Source organism: Cricetulus griseus, chromosome 5 (genome assembly GCF_003668045.3).
Source record: "Cricetulus griseus strain 17A/GY chromosome 5, alternate assembly CriGri-PICRH-1.0, whole genome shotgun sequence".
NCBI lineage: Eukaryota > Metazoa > Chordata > Mammalia > Rodentia > Cricetidae > Cricetulus > Cricetulus griseus.
In genome coordinates, this window is record NC_048598.1 from 23,032,333 (window position 1) to 23,051,450 (window position 19,118).

The window sequence follows — 19,118 nt, forward strand, 5'->3', positions numbered from 1 at the left end:
CTGCCTCTGAGGTATTTTTCCACCCCACAGTAAAATCATCCCTGGACTGTTCCATAGTCAGCATTTTCCTGATGTTTGGATATCAATCATACTTTTTTTCTCTCATTTATTCCAGGCTGGCCTTGAACTAACTATGAAATCAAGAATGACCCTGGGAACAAGAATCCCTGGAAAGAAGTTGTTTCTACTGTATTTTTTAAGTGCCTTGATTTAGCTTTCTTTATTACACACACACACACACACACACACACACACACACACACACACACACACACACACGCACCAAACTGCTTCCATATTGGAGCATTTTATTTGGTGTGACCTAAATCCATGTTCTCAGGCCATGGTCACTTATATCTTGCTCCTGGATCAACCATGTCCTCTGTTCCTTTGAGGTGAGAACTGTTTCCTTCAATGACAGCCTTGAACTTCTTATCGTCTTTCATCCACTTCCCAAGTGCTGTGTCTCCAAACCCAGGGCTCCATGCATACTAGGCAAGCATTCTACCAACTGAGTTATGATCCCCAGGCCCAGCCACACTTAAAAATCTAAACCTTGAGAGTCAAAATAAGGACAGCAACTGATACTGAAGAAGTGTGTGGAGATCTTGTAACACATGACCCGGGTTACGTCAAACCCATTGCATGCACAAGACTCAGTTCACATAGAGTGGATGGATAGATGGCAAGTGGGTCAAATTATTAAAATATCAAGCTAAGATGTTAAAACTTTTACAGATGGACAAGCAGGAATCCAAGCCACAAGGGAAAGTGAAGATCAAAAAGGTTACTCTGCACTGCCTCCATCCCCCAGCCAATCTATGGAGGAGCTAGAATTAGAAAGTAGGTCTACCTCTCGGTGAGGTTCAAGCACTTAGAATGACATACTGTCTCTTTCCACCTGCACAATGCAAATGAACTCTTATGAAACTGCTGTTCTATCTTGGGCTAAGCACTTTGGAAAAAAGATAAAAATCTTTGGAATAAGGTTGTTTTGGCTCTTCCTCCACTTCTTGGAAAAGAAAGGCTTTGTCCCCTCGCTAGTTAAGTGTGTTTCTCTCCCTTCAGAGTGATTTGTCACCTGCTCTTGTCAAGTGTCGGGGTCAAAGTCCCTGGTTTATTGCATGTGGTTGCAGAGTCAGACATGCTTCCCAAAAGCCACCCCTACTGGGAAAGTCCCTGTGTGTCTTCCTGGCATTTGGGCCCTTTCCAACCTGATCTGTTTGCTTTTGATCCTGAAAAACTAATAATCATGAACCCTCACTGATGTCAGGGCCACTGCAGGAAACAATAAAGAGAGAAGGGGTTTTCTCACAGCTTAGAGGAAATTGTAATCTGAGACAGAGCAAATACAGCCTAACACTGAGTTCTGGACCTCAACCTGCCCACAAGGAACAACAACCCCCTCTTTAGGTCTGATGGAAGCCAGACCTGCCACGGTGGCTTATTTCCTTGTTCTAGATCACACAGATACTTGAAGTTTCTCTTTTGTTCACCAGGAACCAAGCCTAGGGGATTTCAAATTTTACCTGTACACACAGCTCCTATGCTGCTGTGTGACTTTGTGTGGCATGGTAGGAAGCCGCTCTCTGTACCTCTTGTCAACAGTTCCTCCCAGGTGAGCGGCAGTCCAAAGCTTAAGGAGCTCTCTTCTGTGCATGGCTCCATTTGAGTCTCACAGCCTGACTGGAGACTATTGTCAGCATCACTTTCAGTACAGGCTCTTTCAGTGTTGCTTTTCTCCCATCCAATATTTCTGTGGCTCCCAAATTCTTGCTTGAACACTAATTTGATCAGGATCAATACTTTGGCCATCTTAGACCTTCATCAAATAAATTACGGCCCTCAGAGTGATCAAACAAACAACCAAGCATCTTTCATGGCTTCCCTTTGGTCCCCACATTCATCCCCAGTAGCCTTTAAGACTAGCTATCAAAGAAGAGTTCCCAAACAGCCTCATTTCCCTGTGCTTTTCTCCCAAAGAGGCAACCATGACTACATAACGATAATAATGATACTATCCTTCCTGTAAGAAATGATGACATTTAAAGAGACACTTGTGCCCTTCCCTTTGGCTATCAGATTATTGAGACAATGAGTCCCAAGAATTTGGAAATCCCCCCCCCCCAGCCTCATGCTAGAAAAAGAAAAAAGCTGAAGCCTGGTGCCAGTTAGAGGTGGAATTTGTCTCCCAGGAAGAGATTTCACATAGTTCTGACACTTTGTCAAACCACCTTGAAGCGGTGGGAGCCAAGACAATGGCTTGGCAGAACCATACCTTGAGTACGGTTGTCCTGTATTTAAACCTAAACCACATGACAAGACTCAGCAAGGATTTGAGTTGCTCACTGGATTTCTTTATTTGTTCTTCTTCCAATGTGGTCACACTGCATGGATCTTTCTTTGCCTTTCACTATCCTTGTTAAGTGTGCATAGAGGATCGATGGCTGGGCCTAGGTCGTTAGACCTACCAAGGCCCAGGATCTGACCCTAAGAAATCCAGGAACTCTCTCCGATCTCCAAACAGTCCACTTTTCTTCATCTTACATGGCTATGATATCATGGATGGCAATACCGGGACCTGAGAATCAGATTGCCTGAGCTGGCACACCATTACCAATACTCAGATGTGAAACCTTAGCAAAGTCCTCCATGAGGACCCCTTTCTTTCATGAAGGATTATAGGAAAAACATGAGACAAATGTTATAAAATGCTTAAATAGTGTCTTGAACAACTAATGACCAAACAAATTAATAGTTATTATTGTCTCCTAAATCATAACGATCTTGGCTTCTTTGTGTAACAGGTGTGCCTCTATCCATCCCTCACCCATATCTTTTGTGAAAACCATTCAAGTTCCAAAGGTTGGGTTTATTCTTCATCTCCCAGAGTTTTCCTACAAGCCTGTAGATACTGAACAAGTTTGTAATAAGTGCATTTAACATTAAAACTCCCAGTGATTCACGCTTCTTACCCACCATCGGGTGAGCTGCTGAGAGGCATAAACCATTTCTGATTCCTATTTAAGCCACTGGGGCCTAACAGAATCCTTTCTCCGGTGTCTAAGAAATACTAATTTCGGAAATAAGCCTCCATTTTGTGTTGTAGAAACTAATTGCTTGGCATTCAACCTGCTCACTCTGCTAATCTTCCTGCTTACACACCTTAGCCCTTCCTCCCCCAGCAGCCAGCATGATCGGCTCCAACGTCCATCTCATCTTTGCACTTTGAGATTCAGCCCAGCTTCCTGACCACAGCGCCCAAATCCTTGCAGCATCCAGCTTCCATCTGCACCTCGGATCCAAGCCTCTGCACCCTTGTTGTCCATCACCTGGCCTACTGCCCCTTACGTCACTCTGCTCTTCCTTGGCTTAAGTAAAATGTATTTTCACTTCTGGACTATTATTTTCTAGGCTTTACCAGTCACTTTGGCAAAAAAGAAAAAAAGAAAAGAAAAAGAAAAAAAAGCCTATTTGCCCTCCGATTGCCCTCTGTCATGTCTTTTCTTCCTGGTGTGGGCCAAACCTTTGGAACCACCTGCCTTTGATGCTTTTCTGACTGTCCACTGAGTTGAGAGCTCCACGAGGGCGGAGGCTGTGTTGTTTACTCACAGTGTGAGAGGAGCTGCTGGGAAGATGTGTGCTAAGTGAATGCACACAAAATAGATCTTTTGAGAGAAAACCCGTCCACACAAGAATCATGCAGGGATGACAAACCACTAGATAATAGGATTTGATGTGTTGTTCCTGTCAGAGAGGGGAGGTGGGCTTTTGTCAGGGTATCATGATGTGCCAGTCCCGCCTCCTCAGCACAAGCAGCAGGTCCCATAGTAAAAGATGAGCTAATTTGTGGGGAGCTTTTCAAATGCTCTATGAAAGTATTAAAACTATTAGGCAAGCAAGGGAGAGTCAAAGAAATGGATGATATGCCTGGACAGAGAAAATAGTTAAAGAACTGGTTTTTTTTCAGAGAAGCAGTCAGAGAGTGTACAATAGCTCCTGCTTGTATGGAATGAGAGGAATCTGGAGGGGGGAGGGGAATGGAGGGAGGGAGGAAGGGATGGAGAGAAAGAGAGGTGGAGAAGGAGAGGGAGAGAGACAGAGATCCTTGAATGAAATGGATAAAATTAACACTGAGGTTTATTATCTGCTATGTATAATCTGACAATAAAAAAATATTTACCAAGCACTCTGCAGTTTAGGGACATTTTTATGTACATAGTTTATCTCATTTGATAAGACCATTGAATGACAGGACAGCTCAGTGGACAGTCTACACAACCTAGTGTCAAGATACCTCGGTCTGCATCCTGTGCTGTTAACAGCCAGCTATGGCTTTTGGAGAGTTCCTTTGCGTCTCAGGAACTTGAGTTACCTTTTGATGAGATAAGGGTATTAGATGGTGTGGTCCTTAAAGTCATTCAGTTCACGCATCACAGTGACTTCTGCTTAACTGATGTCACGATTCTTTCCTTCTAGATCTAAGACAAAATGTTCCCACTTTGGAACTTTCTCGAGCATCAGTGCAGCTTTTTGACTCTTCCACTGGTGTTCCCAAAATCCAATTGTCTGAGTGATCCCTGTCTTAGGTGCTGAGGTAAAGAAAGAACATTCTGGTTCTCTGTGGTGTAGCAGTCCCTCCCCTTTAACTGAGCTTTTCTGATGCAAGTTCTGACTGTACCCCGGGTCGGAGGTCTCTCCCACTTCTTCTTACACTGTGATCCCTCCCACACCGCCACCAAGGACAGCTAACAACCTTCCTATGTTTCACGTTAGAACTCAAGGAGAGGTCTTCAGTGACCAATTTAGTAAGTGTTTTTCAGTCTTCGTGGGAGAAGGCTGGGGGCTTTCCCTGTATTGACATACCTAGTTCCCTCTTTAATATTTGCCTGCCATCTCTGTACCCTGCTAGCCAAGGAAGATATGCATAGGGGTGTCTGGATAAAAAGGGATGGAATGTTTGGGCGAGCAACCTTTCTAGTCCAGAATATAGAGGAACATTACATGTTTCTATTTCCCCTTCTATATCCTTGGTACCTTTTCGAGAAACCAATCTATCGGTACTTTTCATTCTTTGTGCACATCATCTGAGGTCTTGTTTTGTCCTTGATCTCAGCCAAAGAGACTGAAGGGCAGTGATGTCTCTGTGTGTAAATTCCAGGTCCCTGGACTATGACCCGTGTGAACTTAAAGATGAAAGCTGTTATGGTCAGACATTGAAATAAATTTCTTCTTTCCAGTCACAGCTTTCCAATGTGAAAATGGTCCCTTTGTAATGCAGATGTGGGTATTTGAGCCATGATCGCAAGATGTCATATACTCTCATGAGCCTGAAGAATTCAACCCATGATATTAAATGAGAAAGATGCTCTGGAGTTCAGAAGCACCAGCAGGGATGGGCATTCTTCCACTGGTCCCCAGCCTGTTAGTATTCAGGGCAAGCTACATACCTTTCTGCCTGCTGCATCTTCTCTCCTCTTTTTTTTTTGAATAATAAATACTTAGAGTTACATAAGATATAAGCTCAGCTGCAATGAGAGTTGGTGTCTAATGGTTCATCTGCCGCCCCCCCCCCTGCTTTGGTCTTCAGCTGTTGTCTTAGGCAAGCTCCTTCAAGAGAGAATGTCAAAGCCAGGCTGAATTTTGTTCTTAATGACATATTTAGGAATGTCTCAAAGTCAAGTTGATTACAGACATACCGGGTTTATCTTCCTTTGGCTGGTTTTGCTTTGCTGCCGTGCTTATAGCTGTGTGCCATCCACACACATCCTCTGTGCCTACCAATCAGACAGGCTACTTCCACAGATCACTGCCTAGAGACCATGACCTTATTACCAACTGCACCTTAGACTGCACAGAATATATTTCTAATCCAAAGGGAAAAGTGTATTGAGAGTCAGTCGCAAGACAAGCTGAAGACTTTCTTGCTGGTTCCTTTCTTTCCGGGAGGCAGCTTCCTTAAACATCGTTTTTTACAAGTCAACGAAAAAGCCCCATAGTTTTCAGCACCATGGACTCTATATTCCCCTGCCTACAAATCTAGAACTTCACACGTTAGCGGAGACGTTAAGACAAACCTCATTTTCTATATGCCTCCTTTGCAAACGGCTTCTCTCTGCTCGGTCTCTTTGCATCCCTGATGCGTCAGCCCTTTCTTCCTCACCCTTTCTAGGGGCTCTCTGGAGAGGCAAAGCGCCGCCAGTGGAGCTGAGCCCGCAGACCTGCCTTCTGATTGGCTGCCCGGCGCGTGGCTGGGCTATAAAAGAGACCCCTACAGGCTTGGGAGCTAGAGGCTCCGAGGATTCTGGCCGCATCTTTGCCTAGCAGAAGCTACTGTGCTCAAAATAGAAACCAGCACTCCTTCTGCTGCCTTTCTGTCCTCGCTGCGAATCCCACAGTTAAACACGATGTGCAAAGGGCTTGCAGGTCTGCCGGCTTCCTGCCTGAGGAGGTAAGATTGCTTTCTGTTACTGGCTAAAGTTCTGCATAGACTTTCTCAGTGACTTGCATGCTTTGCAATAGCTTCTCTCTAGGACTATCCAGACACTTTGATTTAGGGAGCAGGATCCTCAGATGCTGCTTCCCGTGTGTTTTATTTCGCATGCCTTTAGTTTGGAGACTGGTTCTGACTTCTAAGCTTGGTCCTTTAGTCAAGACGTTTGGATTACAAAGCAATAGGAGGTTTGGAATGTATCTGCACTCTTTTTGGTGATTCTTGTCCCTGTTTGAACATTGCTGAGCACCCAGAATTACGGCTCTCTGATAACACACTAGTTCTTGTGTGGGGGAAGAAACCCCAGAAGGAAGTTTGGAAACATTGTTAGGAGGCTTTTTGTGGCATTCTGCAGTCCCCATCTCTACCTTCACACAAGCAAGTGTGAGAATAAGAGAGGCTTTTCCAAACCAGATCCTATCTCTCTACCCCAACTCCAGCTGTTGATGCGAGAGGTGGCTGAGAAATAAATACTGATTGTAACATATCAGCTTAAAGTTTTAGAGGCACCCCGTGTCTTTTTTTTAAGGGTATGAATAAATCATTTCACAGAGCACTTACATAGTAGCTGGTTTAAAATAAAACAGGAGGCTAGTGTGTATTACATGCTTTTCTCTTGAAATTAAAGATCATAAGTGGGTCCCTCTGTGGGTTTACCAACTCCTCCTACCCCCCCTCCCCAAAGCATAGCATTTGTGTGTTACTGAGCCTGCCTTCCCCACATTCTACCATTCAGGAGTATAAACACATCAATCACTTTTTTAAAAAGGGAGGGCATCTGGAGGAGAGCAAGAAGGCAGCAGATGCCTTTTCACCTTCACTCTTAAGTCCCGGAGTTAACTGAAGTGAGCAATTCCAAGCTCCTGTCACATTATATAAAATTAGCCATGCAGAACTTAAGAGTGTCAGGACTTAGGTTTGCCTCCAACAAATAGTTTTGTGGACAGATGGAAGGAAGCATGTAAAAGGCTAAGCAGCTCTCATCTTCAGTGCAAGGGGTTGCTGGGGGTCTTATGTGCTCAAGTCACATGATTGGTGGTGGCAGAGGAAGGACCCCATCCAGGTTACCTGCCTCCAGTGACTTCTGATGTCACTTTTGTTTTTATTTTTATGATTCTGTTGTGATACAAGGTACTGGCAAGCATACTTTCAGCTCTTTTAGAAATGCACTTATTTTGTTAGTGTTAGCAGCAGCTGCTGGGGCTCAGGCAGAGGCAGCACACAGAGATAGGAGGTCATTTCTCTTTGGGCTGGATTGCAATGCATGCAAAGCATCACTTTAGAACCGTCCCAGCTCTGGTGATTTTATCTTGCTGTCACTGGGGAGGACTTTGTCATCAGTCAGAAGCTGAGGAAAAAGAGAAAGGAAGACAGCCTTGTGAGGGATGGAAAAGTACTACTTAAAGGGCAGCCCAAGAACAGTGCTGAGAAAATCCACTGATAAGCTACTGTTGTGGCAGCATCCACCCTAAAATGCCACTGTGCAGCACCCTTCTTTTTTACCTTCCAGGCAAGAACAACTCATTCTTTGTTGCCTTGGGAACACCATTTTTCTTAAACTATTTCATGGCTTCTGTAATAAAAGAGATAACAATAATAATAAAAAACTATCAAGAAAGAACGACGGAGTTGAGCTGGAAGTTTAAGTAGTCAGAAACTCTGCTATACCCTGGTTGCCTATTAAATGGTGGCAGTAAACTGGAAACTGCTCTAATTAAATAATTACTCACCTCAGTGATGACTCTGTCTTGCTTCTCCTATCCCAAAGCCTCAAAGACCTTTCTAGTGTGCATCTCTGTGTAATGCAGGTTTTTCTTCTCTCCCCACCCCCCTCTCTATCTGTCTGTCTGTCTGTCTGTCTGTCTGTCTGTCTCTCTCTCTCTCTCTTTTATTGCTTTTGTTGGAGATTGCTTAGAAACAAGCCTGATGGGGCTCAGCTTTCAGCCTGAGCATTTGTGTCATTTCTGCTCCTCTTTTCAGGGATACACACATAAGCTTATGCTCTGTACATGTGGGCACATGCGCACACATGGGTACACACACACACACACACACACACACACACACACACACACACACACATGCTTAGGAACTGCTTGGCTACCACACTCAAGGCTGGCTGAACTCATTTTCAGTTTATTGAGGTGCTTCCATAGCTTGCTGGAGGAAATGTTCCATAAGGAGAAGGTGTCATGTTTTGCAGTTTCTGCATGCATTTCAAAAGAGCAGCCACTTATTAGCACTGTTTCACCAAAGATATCAAAGGTCAGAGGCAGACACAAAGCAATCTTCTCCTGGGAGTTCATGCTCCTGCAGCTCCCCTAAGGAAGCTGCTTCTGACCCACACAGCTGTCATGGACTCTCAAGCACCCACAAGTCTCTCTTTTAAAGAAATCTGTTTTTCATGTCAATTCTTGTCTTCTTTCTTGCAGTGCAAAGGATATGAAACACCGGCTGGGGTTCCTGCTGCAAAAGTCTGATTCCTGTGAACACAGCTCTTCACACAGCAAGAAGGACAAAGTTGTCACTTGCCAGAGGTGAGAGAAATGGCTTTGGTGAGGTGCTATTGGGTATTAACTGTCTAGTGATAGAGATGATGCACAAGAAGAGTGATTGCCAGGAAGGCAGGCCCTTAGTTGAGCCAGATTTGGATTAAGATGGCCTCCATTTCCAAGGTGAGGGCACACAATTATAATTTCAGCACTTGGATCATGAGTTCAAGACCAACCTGAGATTTATAACAAGATCTTACAACACACACACACACACACACACACACACACACACACAGAGAGAGAGAGAGAGAGAGAGAGAGAGAGAGAGAGAGAGATGGGGGCTCCATTTTCGTGGCAATCATAATTAGATTTTAAATCTCTACATATTTTATGAAAAAGGTATCCTAGTAAACAATAGATCATATCTCATCTTAGATTTTTGTTTTTGCTTCAGTTCCATGATATGTATTTGAATCATTCTTTTTTCTGTATTATCTTCAGGGTGAGCCAAGAAGAAGTCAAGAAATGGGCTGAATCACTGGAAAACCTGATCAGCCATGAATGTAAGTAACCATACCTCTTTCTCTCATCACAAAATAAGCACATCCACACAGAGAGAGGGACAGGATGAGGACAGCAGTACTCTGTATTAGGCAAAGTCATCTCCTAGCATGTCAATTTAGAGGGGACTGCAAAGAAGGCCTGGGTTGCCTCTGTCTTCCAAAATCAGGTCTGAGCATTTTAGTTTTATAGCTGATATGTTTCCGAGCATTGTCAAATTCAATGGAAAGTGTATTCAGGAAAAATCTGGATCATCAGTAAGAAAACCATCCCTCCCATTGCATAGACAAAAGGGCAAAAGACAAGATTCATATAATGAGATCTTCTAGCACAATGGACCACAACTCTCATTTCAAACCCACTTTGGCAGTTGGGAGCCACAGAGCTATTTCAGAATTACAGTTCTTTGTAAAATGATTCAATCTTGAGAAGAAATCCCTGTATAAAATAGGATCTTCTAGATATCAAATATTAATTTGGGCTTCCCTCTTTGACCTCCAAAAAGGGAATGAAGAGGGAGTTTCTTCACCTCACACTTGACTTCCTGAGTACCTTGGCTTTATTTGAAGTGTTCTATCCAGCTAGTCAGCCAGAGTGGTGACTGTGGCTCTTTGTCCTCTCTCACAGGTGGCCTGGCAGCTTTCAAAGCTTTCCTGAAGTCAGAATACAGTGAGGAGAATATTGACTTCTGGATCAGCTGTGAGGAGTACAAGAAAATCAAGTCACCTTCTAAACTAAGTCCCAAGGCCAAGAAGATCTACAATGAATTCATCTCAGTGCAAGCAACGAAAGAGGTAAGTTTCCATGGCAGAGAACTTTCTAGATCTTAGTGAAGATTCCTAGGAGTGGCATTCAGTGTCGGGGGAATCTTTAGATGTCCTAGTTAAATGAAACAATGGGATAGATTTTTACAAACTGAACAACATTTCAAGTAAATGTATTAGGAAAAGAAGTTAATTTTTTCATGTGATTTCAATGGTTCTCCTTAGTAAATATAATCATAAATCTCTCCAATGTGAAAGGCAGTAAAGGAAAATAAAGTGCTCTTCCCACTTAAGAGCAGAACAAACCTTTTATATTCTCATATATGCCAGGGCAGAACCAATGTCCCGAGCTTCATTTCTGGGAGGAATATAAAGGAAGGTTCCCTGCCATTTCTGGTTGAGTATAAAAGCCTTCAGCCTCCTCTCTTCAACAGGGATCTAGATCTAACACAACCTTGGTCTTTGTACTTCAGGTGAACCTAGATTCTTGCACAAGGGAGGAGACAAGCCGCAACATGTTAGAGCCCACGATAACTTGTTTTGACGAAGCCCAGAAGAAGATTTTCAATCTGATGGAAAAGGATTCCTACCGCCGCTTCCTCAAGTCTCGATTCTATCTCGACTTGACCAGTCCTTCTAGCTGCGGGGTAGAGAAGCAGAAAGCAGCCAAGAGTTCTGCAGACTGTGCCTCCCTATTCCCTCAGTGTGCCTAATTCTCACACCGAGGCAGAGAGTAGAAATACCAAGACTCTATGCTCTGGAAAATCTGAGGCCAAATATTGATCTGTATTAAGCACCAATGCTTCATCCACATTGTAGCCTAGCGTCCATGCTGCCTGCTGTGTGCGAGTCACTCCCATGTAAAACTAGACTTAGTTGCGGTGTTGGGGTTTTCATTGGGAAATGACCCAATTCATGTCAAATGTTCCCAAGTTTCCTTAAGGGTGTCATGTGAGCAAGTCTCCAAGTAACAGCCCTGTAGGTGTGGATTTTCAAAGATTGCTGGCAGTCCTCCCCTTCCCAGCAGTTTGACCTCAAGTTAGTTGGTTGGTCCACTTTATGTGACCACACGTGCACATGCAATGTCAGCCAGCAGCACTTCCTGTAGATTCTCGATGTTTAGGTGAGATTGGTGTATGTGTATATGTATATATTAAATATATATAATATATGCATATACATTTTGTATATATTGTACTTATGTATCCAAATGTATGTGAATGTATATCTGTATACATTCACACATGCACACACATTTCTACAAGAGTAGATGGGAAAGACCCTAGGTGCTCAAATTGGAGTATGTATACATGCTTCCACGCATGTTCTGATCTCTGGTCCTTCATACTTTGTTTGAACAGGGCAAACGAAATTAACTGCCATGTGGGCTAAGAAAGGAACACTGACTTGTGGAAAACAAGTTCTGTAAAACCATTGGGTCTTGATGGGGAATAATCAGGACTTCATGTTTAAGCACTGATGACAGCCTCCACATTGAGCACTAAACTAGGGGGTGAATACTCTGGAAACTCTACTGGCTGACACAAAACTGCCTTGTATCAATATCACGACTGGCACTTTGAAGTCCCTATGCTGATGGCCTTCCTCCTTTGCCTAGGTGCTCAGGGCCTGCCAATTAGCAGCTGGATTGGTCTGGAGTTGGGAGATGGGATATTTGAGCTGAATGAAGGAAAGAGGTCCAGGCCTTGATGACTATCCCTCTTGTGAGCCACAGGCTATGACCTAAAGATTGTCCTATTTCTTTCCTCTCTTGATAAGGTGCTTGCCTATTCCCACCCCCTGAGAGTGTCAACTGTCAGATGAGCCTCCTTAGTTTACTGTGGTTGGTGGTTCACTTTCAGATCCATGGCCTGGCTCAAGGCTACATGCCTACATTAGCAAAGCTTCGTCTTGGAAAGGTTTTGTTTTATAAGGAGGAAGTTTTCCCAAACTGAAAAGCCCTCCTTGCTTTTCTGCTTTGAGGTAAGACCTTGTCCATCCTACCCCAAACATCGAGGCTAGCAGAGAAAATAAAGAGAGAAGAGGACAGGATATCAGTTGGTAGGACTACTGTTTGGAACTTATCAAGGCACGTGAAATACTTGAAAATTTCTCATTTGTGTTATTTATGATGTTGTTTTGTACAATGTTTATATTATTGTGTTGTTTTATAAATGGAGGTACAGGATATTACCTGACTTACTGATGAATGCCCAGGAAGTAATTTTCTTCTCATTCTTCTGAAACTACTGCTTTTGAGAGCACACACACACACACACACACACACACACACACACACACACACACACACACACACGGTACCCATTGCTCCAATCTAAATCAAATGCATGAGAACCACTGTGGCTAATAAGCCAATGTGCTGGGCTGCAATATTAAGACACTGGAGTAGTGTGTATCCAAATCTCATTGTATTAAGGAAATTGCTTTTCTAACTGTACCCTTCTTGTCTCTCTGTCCTGCTTGTAATGTCCCCACAACTTCCCATCAGTGTTCTCCATCCCATTTTTGTTAAACACAGTTCCACAATCTTGTTTGTACAACTCTTTGGTCTGGCCCCAATATTATATCTTTGAGATTGTGCCTGTACTCACAGACTGCTGTCTCACAAATAGGTCTGGAAAGTCATTCCGAATGAGAAGTAAATTATTTTATGTAAATACATTTTGAGTGTGTTTTCAATTGTATTTCCATTGCTCTTTGATATGGTGATCCTACCTGCTGCTGGGCCATGCAGAGACACTCCTGCCATATGCATGCCTGTTTCCATCATGTGCTTTATGGGCCTCAACATTGATGCTTCCAATGAAGCACACATACCTTGATATTAAGAATAAATAAATGCTTCCTACAAAACAATCTGCTTGGAAACATTAATGACCTGGAGAGGCACGTTGTGAGAAAGAGCAGGGTATAGGATGCCTTTAGAAAACGACTCACACTGAGTCTTTGGCCCCTTCCCTGCCAATTCTGGGAAGGAAAGCAGAAATGGCATCGGTTATGCTCTGGTTCGTTTCACTGCTCTGCCTGCTTCTGTTCACAGACCCAGGGCTGCTCTACGTTCGGAGACTGCTAGGCAGATTTGGTGGTCTGTTTGCAGGTTTTCAGTGGGCTTTAAAAACAAACAAACAGACAGACAGACAATAACAACAGGGTCTCATGCTGTATTCTGGGCTGGCTTGAAACTCAACTGTGAAGCCTAGTTTGTACTCAAATTCATTTTGATCCTCTTGTCTCAACCTCCCAAGGGTTGGAATGACTGACACAAACTTTCCCTGCCCAGACTCAATAGGGTTTTAAGGGATAGGGCCCACATTCTGAGCAGCTGTCTGCTTTCATCTACCTGTCTGAGTGACAGAAGGTGGATCATGGGGAAACCGAGAAGGCTGAGGTAGCTAGATGTGTCCGGGAGGCAGCTCCCAGCCACAGCTGCTCAATATCCTTTTGGCCCTTTGCTGATTTCTGAGGAAGAGGTCACAGAATCTGGAATCAGTGCTTTATCATGTCATAAGACCTCCATTTTCTGGTTCTTTCCTTTCCTATTATAAGAGTTGTGCTCACAGGGCAATAGGCATAGATGACTGTAGACATTTTTGAGTAACAATCCTTCTACAGTTCTGGCAGAAACCCTGGATCCTATACTTAGAAAAGTACACAAAGGAAGCCAAATTTCTCATAAATATTTATACAAAATGTTTTCAACCCACCTCTCCAAACATGGATTGAGATCTCTCTGTTCTCCTTCTCATGTGCTCTTGCTTCTCACAACAGCCCTGAGGTAGAGATGTCAATCATGAGCTCTTTTACAGATGAGGTAACTAACACAAAGAAAAAGTCACTTGCCATCATGCAAGCAATGGAGCTGGGATGTGCACTGAGGCATTATGGTCCATGAAGGACAAGCCAGAGATTCGCAGCACCCTCCAAATAGCCACATACAGATGGACTAAAAGCACCAAAAGGTGTCACTTGTAGTCATATCAATCAAGAATGGATACAAAACATATTCACTAAGGAAAAGGGAGACCTTTTCCTTTCCGGCAATTTCTCAGGCTATACATTCCAGAATGTGCAGGCACACGATGGAGGAGTGTTGGTCGTTAGATAGTGTGTGGGTTCTTGGCTGTAACACTACTACACTACTACTCAGATCAATACTGAGATCTGCCTTTTTAAATACTGCACTATTAATTTGTGTGTTTGGTGGTAGTGGTGGTCGTGGGTTTGGGTGGGGGGGTTCCAAAATGCGGTATCAGATGCCTTATTCATCTCTATAGTGGTCTAAAAACACAAACTAGACTTTGTTGGGGGATTCTTCACAGTGTGCCTTGCACTGTGTTTTAGAAATTTAAATTTTTATAAAGATGACAGGAATAGAAGAAAAGAAAAGGGGAGAAAGAAAGAAAAGACATGGGGAATAAAGAACCAACTATGTTTTAGCTCAGGTGAAATACATGGGCAAAAAAAGGAATCATTCCAGCAAAGTAAATCTGAGTCAGGTCATGTAATGGATGTGACCAGTCAGCTGCAGAAGCCAGCAGTAGATCCACTAAATAGCCCCAGCCATCCCCGTTTAGAGGCTGAATTCAAACCAAGAATCTGCACAGGTCTTTAAACACAAGATGATAAGTTAAAAAAAAAAAAAACTGTTGTTTTAGTTGATACTGTTTTGCTTCTTTTATGCCTACATGGTTCATAGAAATGACATGAGAAAGGAAAATACTGGGATTTTTTCCTTTCTGTTAGATATGAGAAAATTGGGTGTGATGGCTTAGTAATCATTTACCTTTAGAGCCCAATTTCGATTGTTTATGCAAGGGGCTAAGGGAGTCAATATGAAAGGCTAATGGCTAATACTGATGAATGATGCTTGGAGAGAGGATAAGGCTTCCAAAGGAAGCTGACAAGTGCAAGGTCTCACCTTACATGCACGCCATGAGTTCTGAGGGCCAAGTAGGGGCCAAAGGCTACATTATCTTGTTTAACCCTGGAGCAAGATGGTCTCAGTGCTGCTTCATCACAGATGGGACGTCTTGGATACAGGAAAGTTCTGAGATGTACCCAGTAGTATATACTCAGAAAAGAGGTAGAGCTTGAGTCTAATCCAGTGTTTACATCTTTCATTAGTTGAGAAAGAAGAAAGGGAGAGGGAAAGAGAAAAATAGCGAGATAAAATGATAAGACAAATGGAGCAAAGATGGAAAGAGAAGAAAAAGAAAGGGGCCAAGGAAATGGAAGAAAGGGACAGGAAAAGGAGAGGGAATCAAAGGTAGCTTTTTATGAAACAGGACGAAACGCAAACCACCCGTCATCTCCATACATAAGCTGGCTGGAGCACTGAGCACTTCTGGGGTTTGCCTATGTCTTGTCTGCAATGGGGCAAGTGGGAATTATCCCCAGATCTTGTCAGAGGTGCATTTTGGAAGCCAGCATTAGATACTAAGGACAGCTCTAAGCGTCACTTTCCTGGTTCCTCTTTGTTCTCTGAACTTGCCAGATTAAATACCATTCTTAGAGCAGCAAATAGACAAGTGCATAAAACAAAATTTAAAAAGGATAAAAGCTATCCTAAACTCTTAGACTCTGATTTGAATTTACAGGGGGTGGGGGTGGGGGTGGGGCATTACACAACAAAGCATGCAGGAATTACATGCAGCCAGGACCACAGCTGGAAACAGGCATGAGCCCATGGTCCTCCTCACGTTCCTGCCTCCCCTCTGGGAGGAAGTCAGTAGGTTAAAGGGCCCTGTCTCCACTCCAGGAGTTCAGTTAAGGCAACGGCATGTGCAAAACAGTGAGCTAGGCCGTGGGAACCAGAGAGTGGCAGTCTCCCAAGATTCTGCAAGTCTGACTTTGGGTTCATTGCTGAAGTAAAGGAGACTGCCTCCCCTCAACTGCTCTTCATGGGGTATTTGTAGTATTCCCAGATTATCCACCACCCCATTTGGGGTTTCTGTAGCTGTCTTCTCCCAGGACAACATATCCCCAAAAGATGTCCTTGATGCTAATGAACTGTGGGAAAAGAGCTAGTATCCTTAAAGACAAATCATAACATTTTGTCTCCCAGCCCTGTTACCAGCATTTTCTCTGTCCTCTTCTTCCCACTAGAGGACTAGGTCTTTTCAATCATTTTGTCTGCTATCTAATATTGTCTTGCCTTTTTGGTGTTGAAGAAGACAACTGTCAGGAATGTCAGGCAAATTCCAGCTCAAAGGTTTCTCTACCTCCTCTCTATCCTACCTTAGCAATGACCCTGACTCTACATGGAGTCAATCCATCTGGAAACTCCACACACCCAATAGACATCTAGCTGTGTAGCATTTCTCTGGATGGAACTTCTCAAAGATTCTCCACATCTTCAGGGATATCCCCACATCCAGGGCCTTAGAGGGCATGGCCTGGATTGTTGATGTATCCTGTCTTCTGGCCTCTCAGCCTCCAGCCTGGGAGCCTTTAATTCATTTCAAGTAACTGTAACCATTATGGTGTGCAAAGGTATGCATTTGGTATACCTTTTCCTCAAAAATTATAGTGTTTCAAACTCACCTGGCTGGTGTTCTAGACTCTATGATATTGAAGTCTCTCAAGCTTTCTGGTCTTATCTTCTACAATTATCTCTTTGATTCTGCTGTGAAGGTTGGCAATTTCTGAAGTGGTACATGACCAGAGGCTTCTGTTAAATTTCTGGTCAGTGTATCTGCTTCATTTAGTTAGTTCCTCCATTTACTTTTAAATTCAGTTGAAAGTCTATACCCCTTGAGAAACTTCTCCCACTTTATGGCATGACTTAAATCTTCCCTGGGGATTTCCCTTACTGCCCAGCATGCTCTTATTCCCAGAACATGGTTCAGCAATCACTAAGTTTTTTCCTGGAACTAGCTCTTGTAGACCAGGCTGGTCTCCAACTCACAGAGATCTGCCTGCCTCTACCTCCCGAGTGCTGGGATTAAAGGAGTGCGGAGTGCGACACTAACACCCGGCCAGCAATCAGTAAGTTTTGTCTTCCAAATTATACTGCCAAATTCTCAAGGCCATGGACCATGTTTCATTGATTTCATAAGGCCTGCACCCAGCCATGAGCCTTACATTTACTAGATAATGCTTGTAGAATGACTGACAACAGTTTACATATTTCTGGATGGAAGCAGGAAGTGGTCCTTCTGGCTCCTCCAACTTTCCTGAGTGTTTACTGCTTCCTGAGTATTGTTGAGATGTATTCGTCTCAAAGTCTACTATGTTTCTGTCCATTTCTTGTAAAACACAAGGATGTTTTTCCCAGCCTTGTGATGGAGGGGTGGGAATGAAATAGAGTACAGAAGATATTGTTGGAGTCACTTACAGAGAAAAGATTTTGTAAAAAGTCACAAGTGTACTCACAGTATGTTTGTGCATCTATTTTACATAGGTAATTAAAGTTAGTTCTATTTCATAGACAGAATCCATTCTGATTGTGTTCCTTTATGTACACCACCCCTTCACTGGTATTGGCAGCAAATTCACCGGCATTCATTGTTTATTTTGCATTAGTACCACTTTATCTGCTCTAACTCTTTTAATCCATAGCACCATCAAGATAAAGAGACTGTAAAAATCCATCACCTTCCTTTCATAGTTGAGAAACTGATTCACAGATAAGCAAATACTTACTCAAGATCACATATCTCATGAGCAAAAAATAGCAAGGCTTGACCCCAAGACAATATGGCCCCACAGCTTAAGTATATTACATAAAAGCATGGAGTTCTCTCTGGAATGCCTAACATATGGTGTATAAGGCAGAATAGACTTAGCAGGACTGGGATTTACAAGAAGTTTTAGATTGTGTCTTAAGACATTTACAATGCAATCTGTAAACTTTTAGGAGTCATGAAAGGATCTTAAATAATAAAGTGTTTGCATTTGTAAAACAAAACAAAAAAAGCATGGAGTTCTGTGATTGCTAAATATATATACACATATATATGTATATATATTTATTTTAATAGTTATATTAATATATATCACATAAATTTTATGTAAATATTTACATATAAATATATATTTTTTCATTGTCTACTCTTCTCTCAAAATTTTTTCCTCTGAAAGTTTCTCCTACTCTCTTGTATTATAGTTACACACCCACATTTGTGCATCTTCTTTGTTTCTTACAGATGTCTACACTTCCTGCCCTAGACTGTCTCTTCTAACACCCCATTTCCTTCACATCCCCCTTCTTAATCTGTGTAGATATTCATGCGTTCCCAATGATATTTAAGACTTTTAAAGCTGAACTAAATCCAGATCACAGCTGTACAGGCATTTTCATAATAGCCAGCTACTTAGCTTTGCCTGTAATTCCTATCATCCCATTAGCATTTGGACACAGTCCATGGAATAATTACCAATGGCAGGTGGGACAGTCTCCACACCTGCCTCCATTTCTATTGCCTGATGTATGGAGTCTTCAGCTCACTGATAATAGAGAAAATAACATGGATACTCTGTGACCTCAGCAATAAAATGAGTGCTGAAAATAGGCTTGAATACTGTTTATTTTTGAGACTAAAATTCTACGGGAAATTTGAAACACATGGGAAATTTTAAGTATAAATAGGAAGGTTCATGTAAAATAAAGGGAAATGAGGTAATTATTGGAAAGTGATCTTCATCTATATGTCTTAGGAATTAATAAGAGTTCCCATTTGTTAGGGTGGCCAGGAAGCCTGGCACAGGAATTGTACTCTATATATGTTAACCCATCCAGTTTTCCCAATATGTCCACTTCATGAATCTCCAGATTTGAGTGAA

General features: G+C 42.7%; 1 protein-coding gene across 1 annotated transcript; it reads left to right on the top strand.

The window, feature by feature from the left end:
* Positions 1 to 375: 375 nt before the first annotated feature.
* Positions 376 to 11,026, top strand: Rgs4 (regulator of G protein signaling 4). Its single transcript, XM_027417085.2, is given in 9 exon segments — positions 376 to 395; positions 6,173 to 6,245; positions 6,247 to 6,320; positions 6,322 to 6,396; positions 6,398 to 6,451; positions 8,926 to 9,030; positions 9,490 to 9,551; positions 10,177 to 10,343; positions 10,787 to 11,026. Coding segments are annotated over 9 exon segments (870 nt in total).
* The last annotated feature ends 8,092 nt before the right edge of the window (positions 11,027 to 19,118 follow it).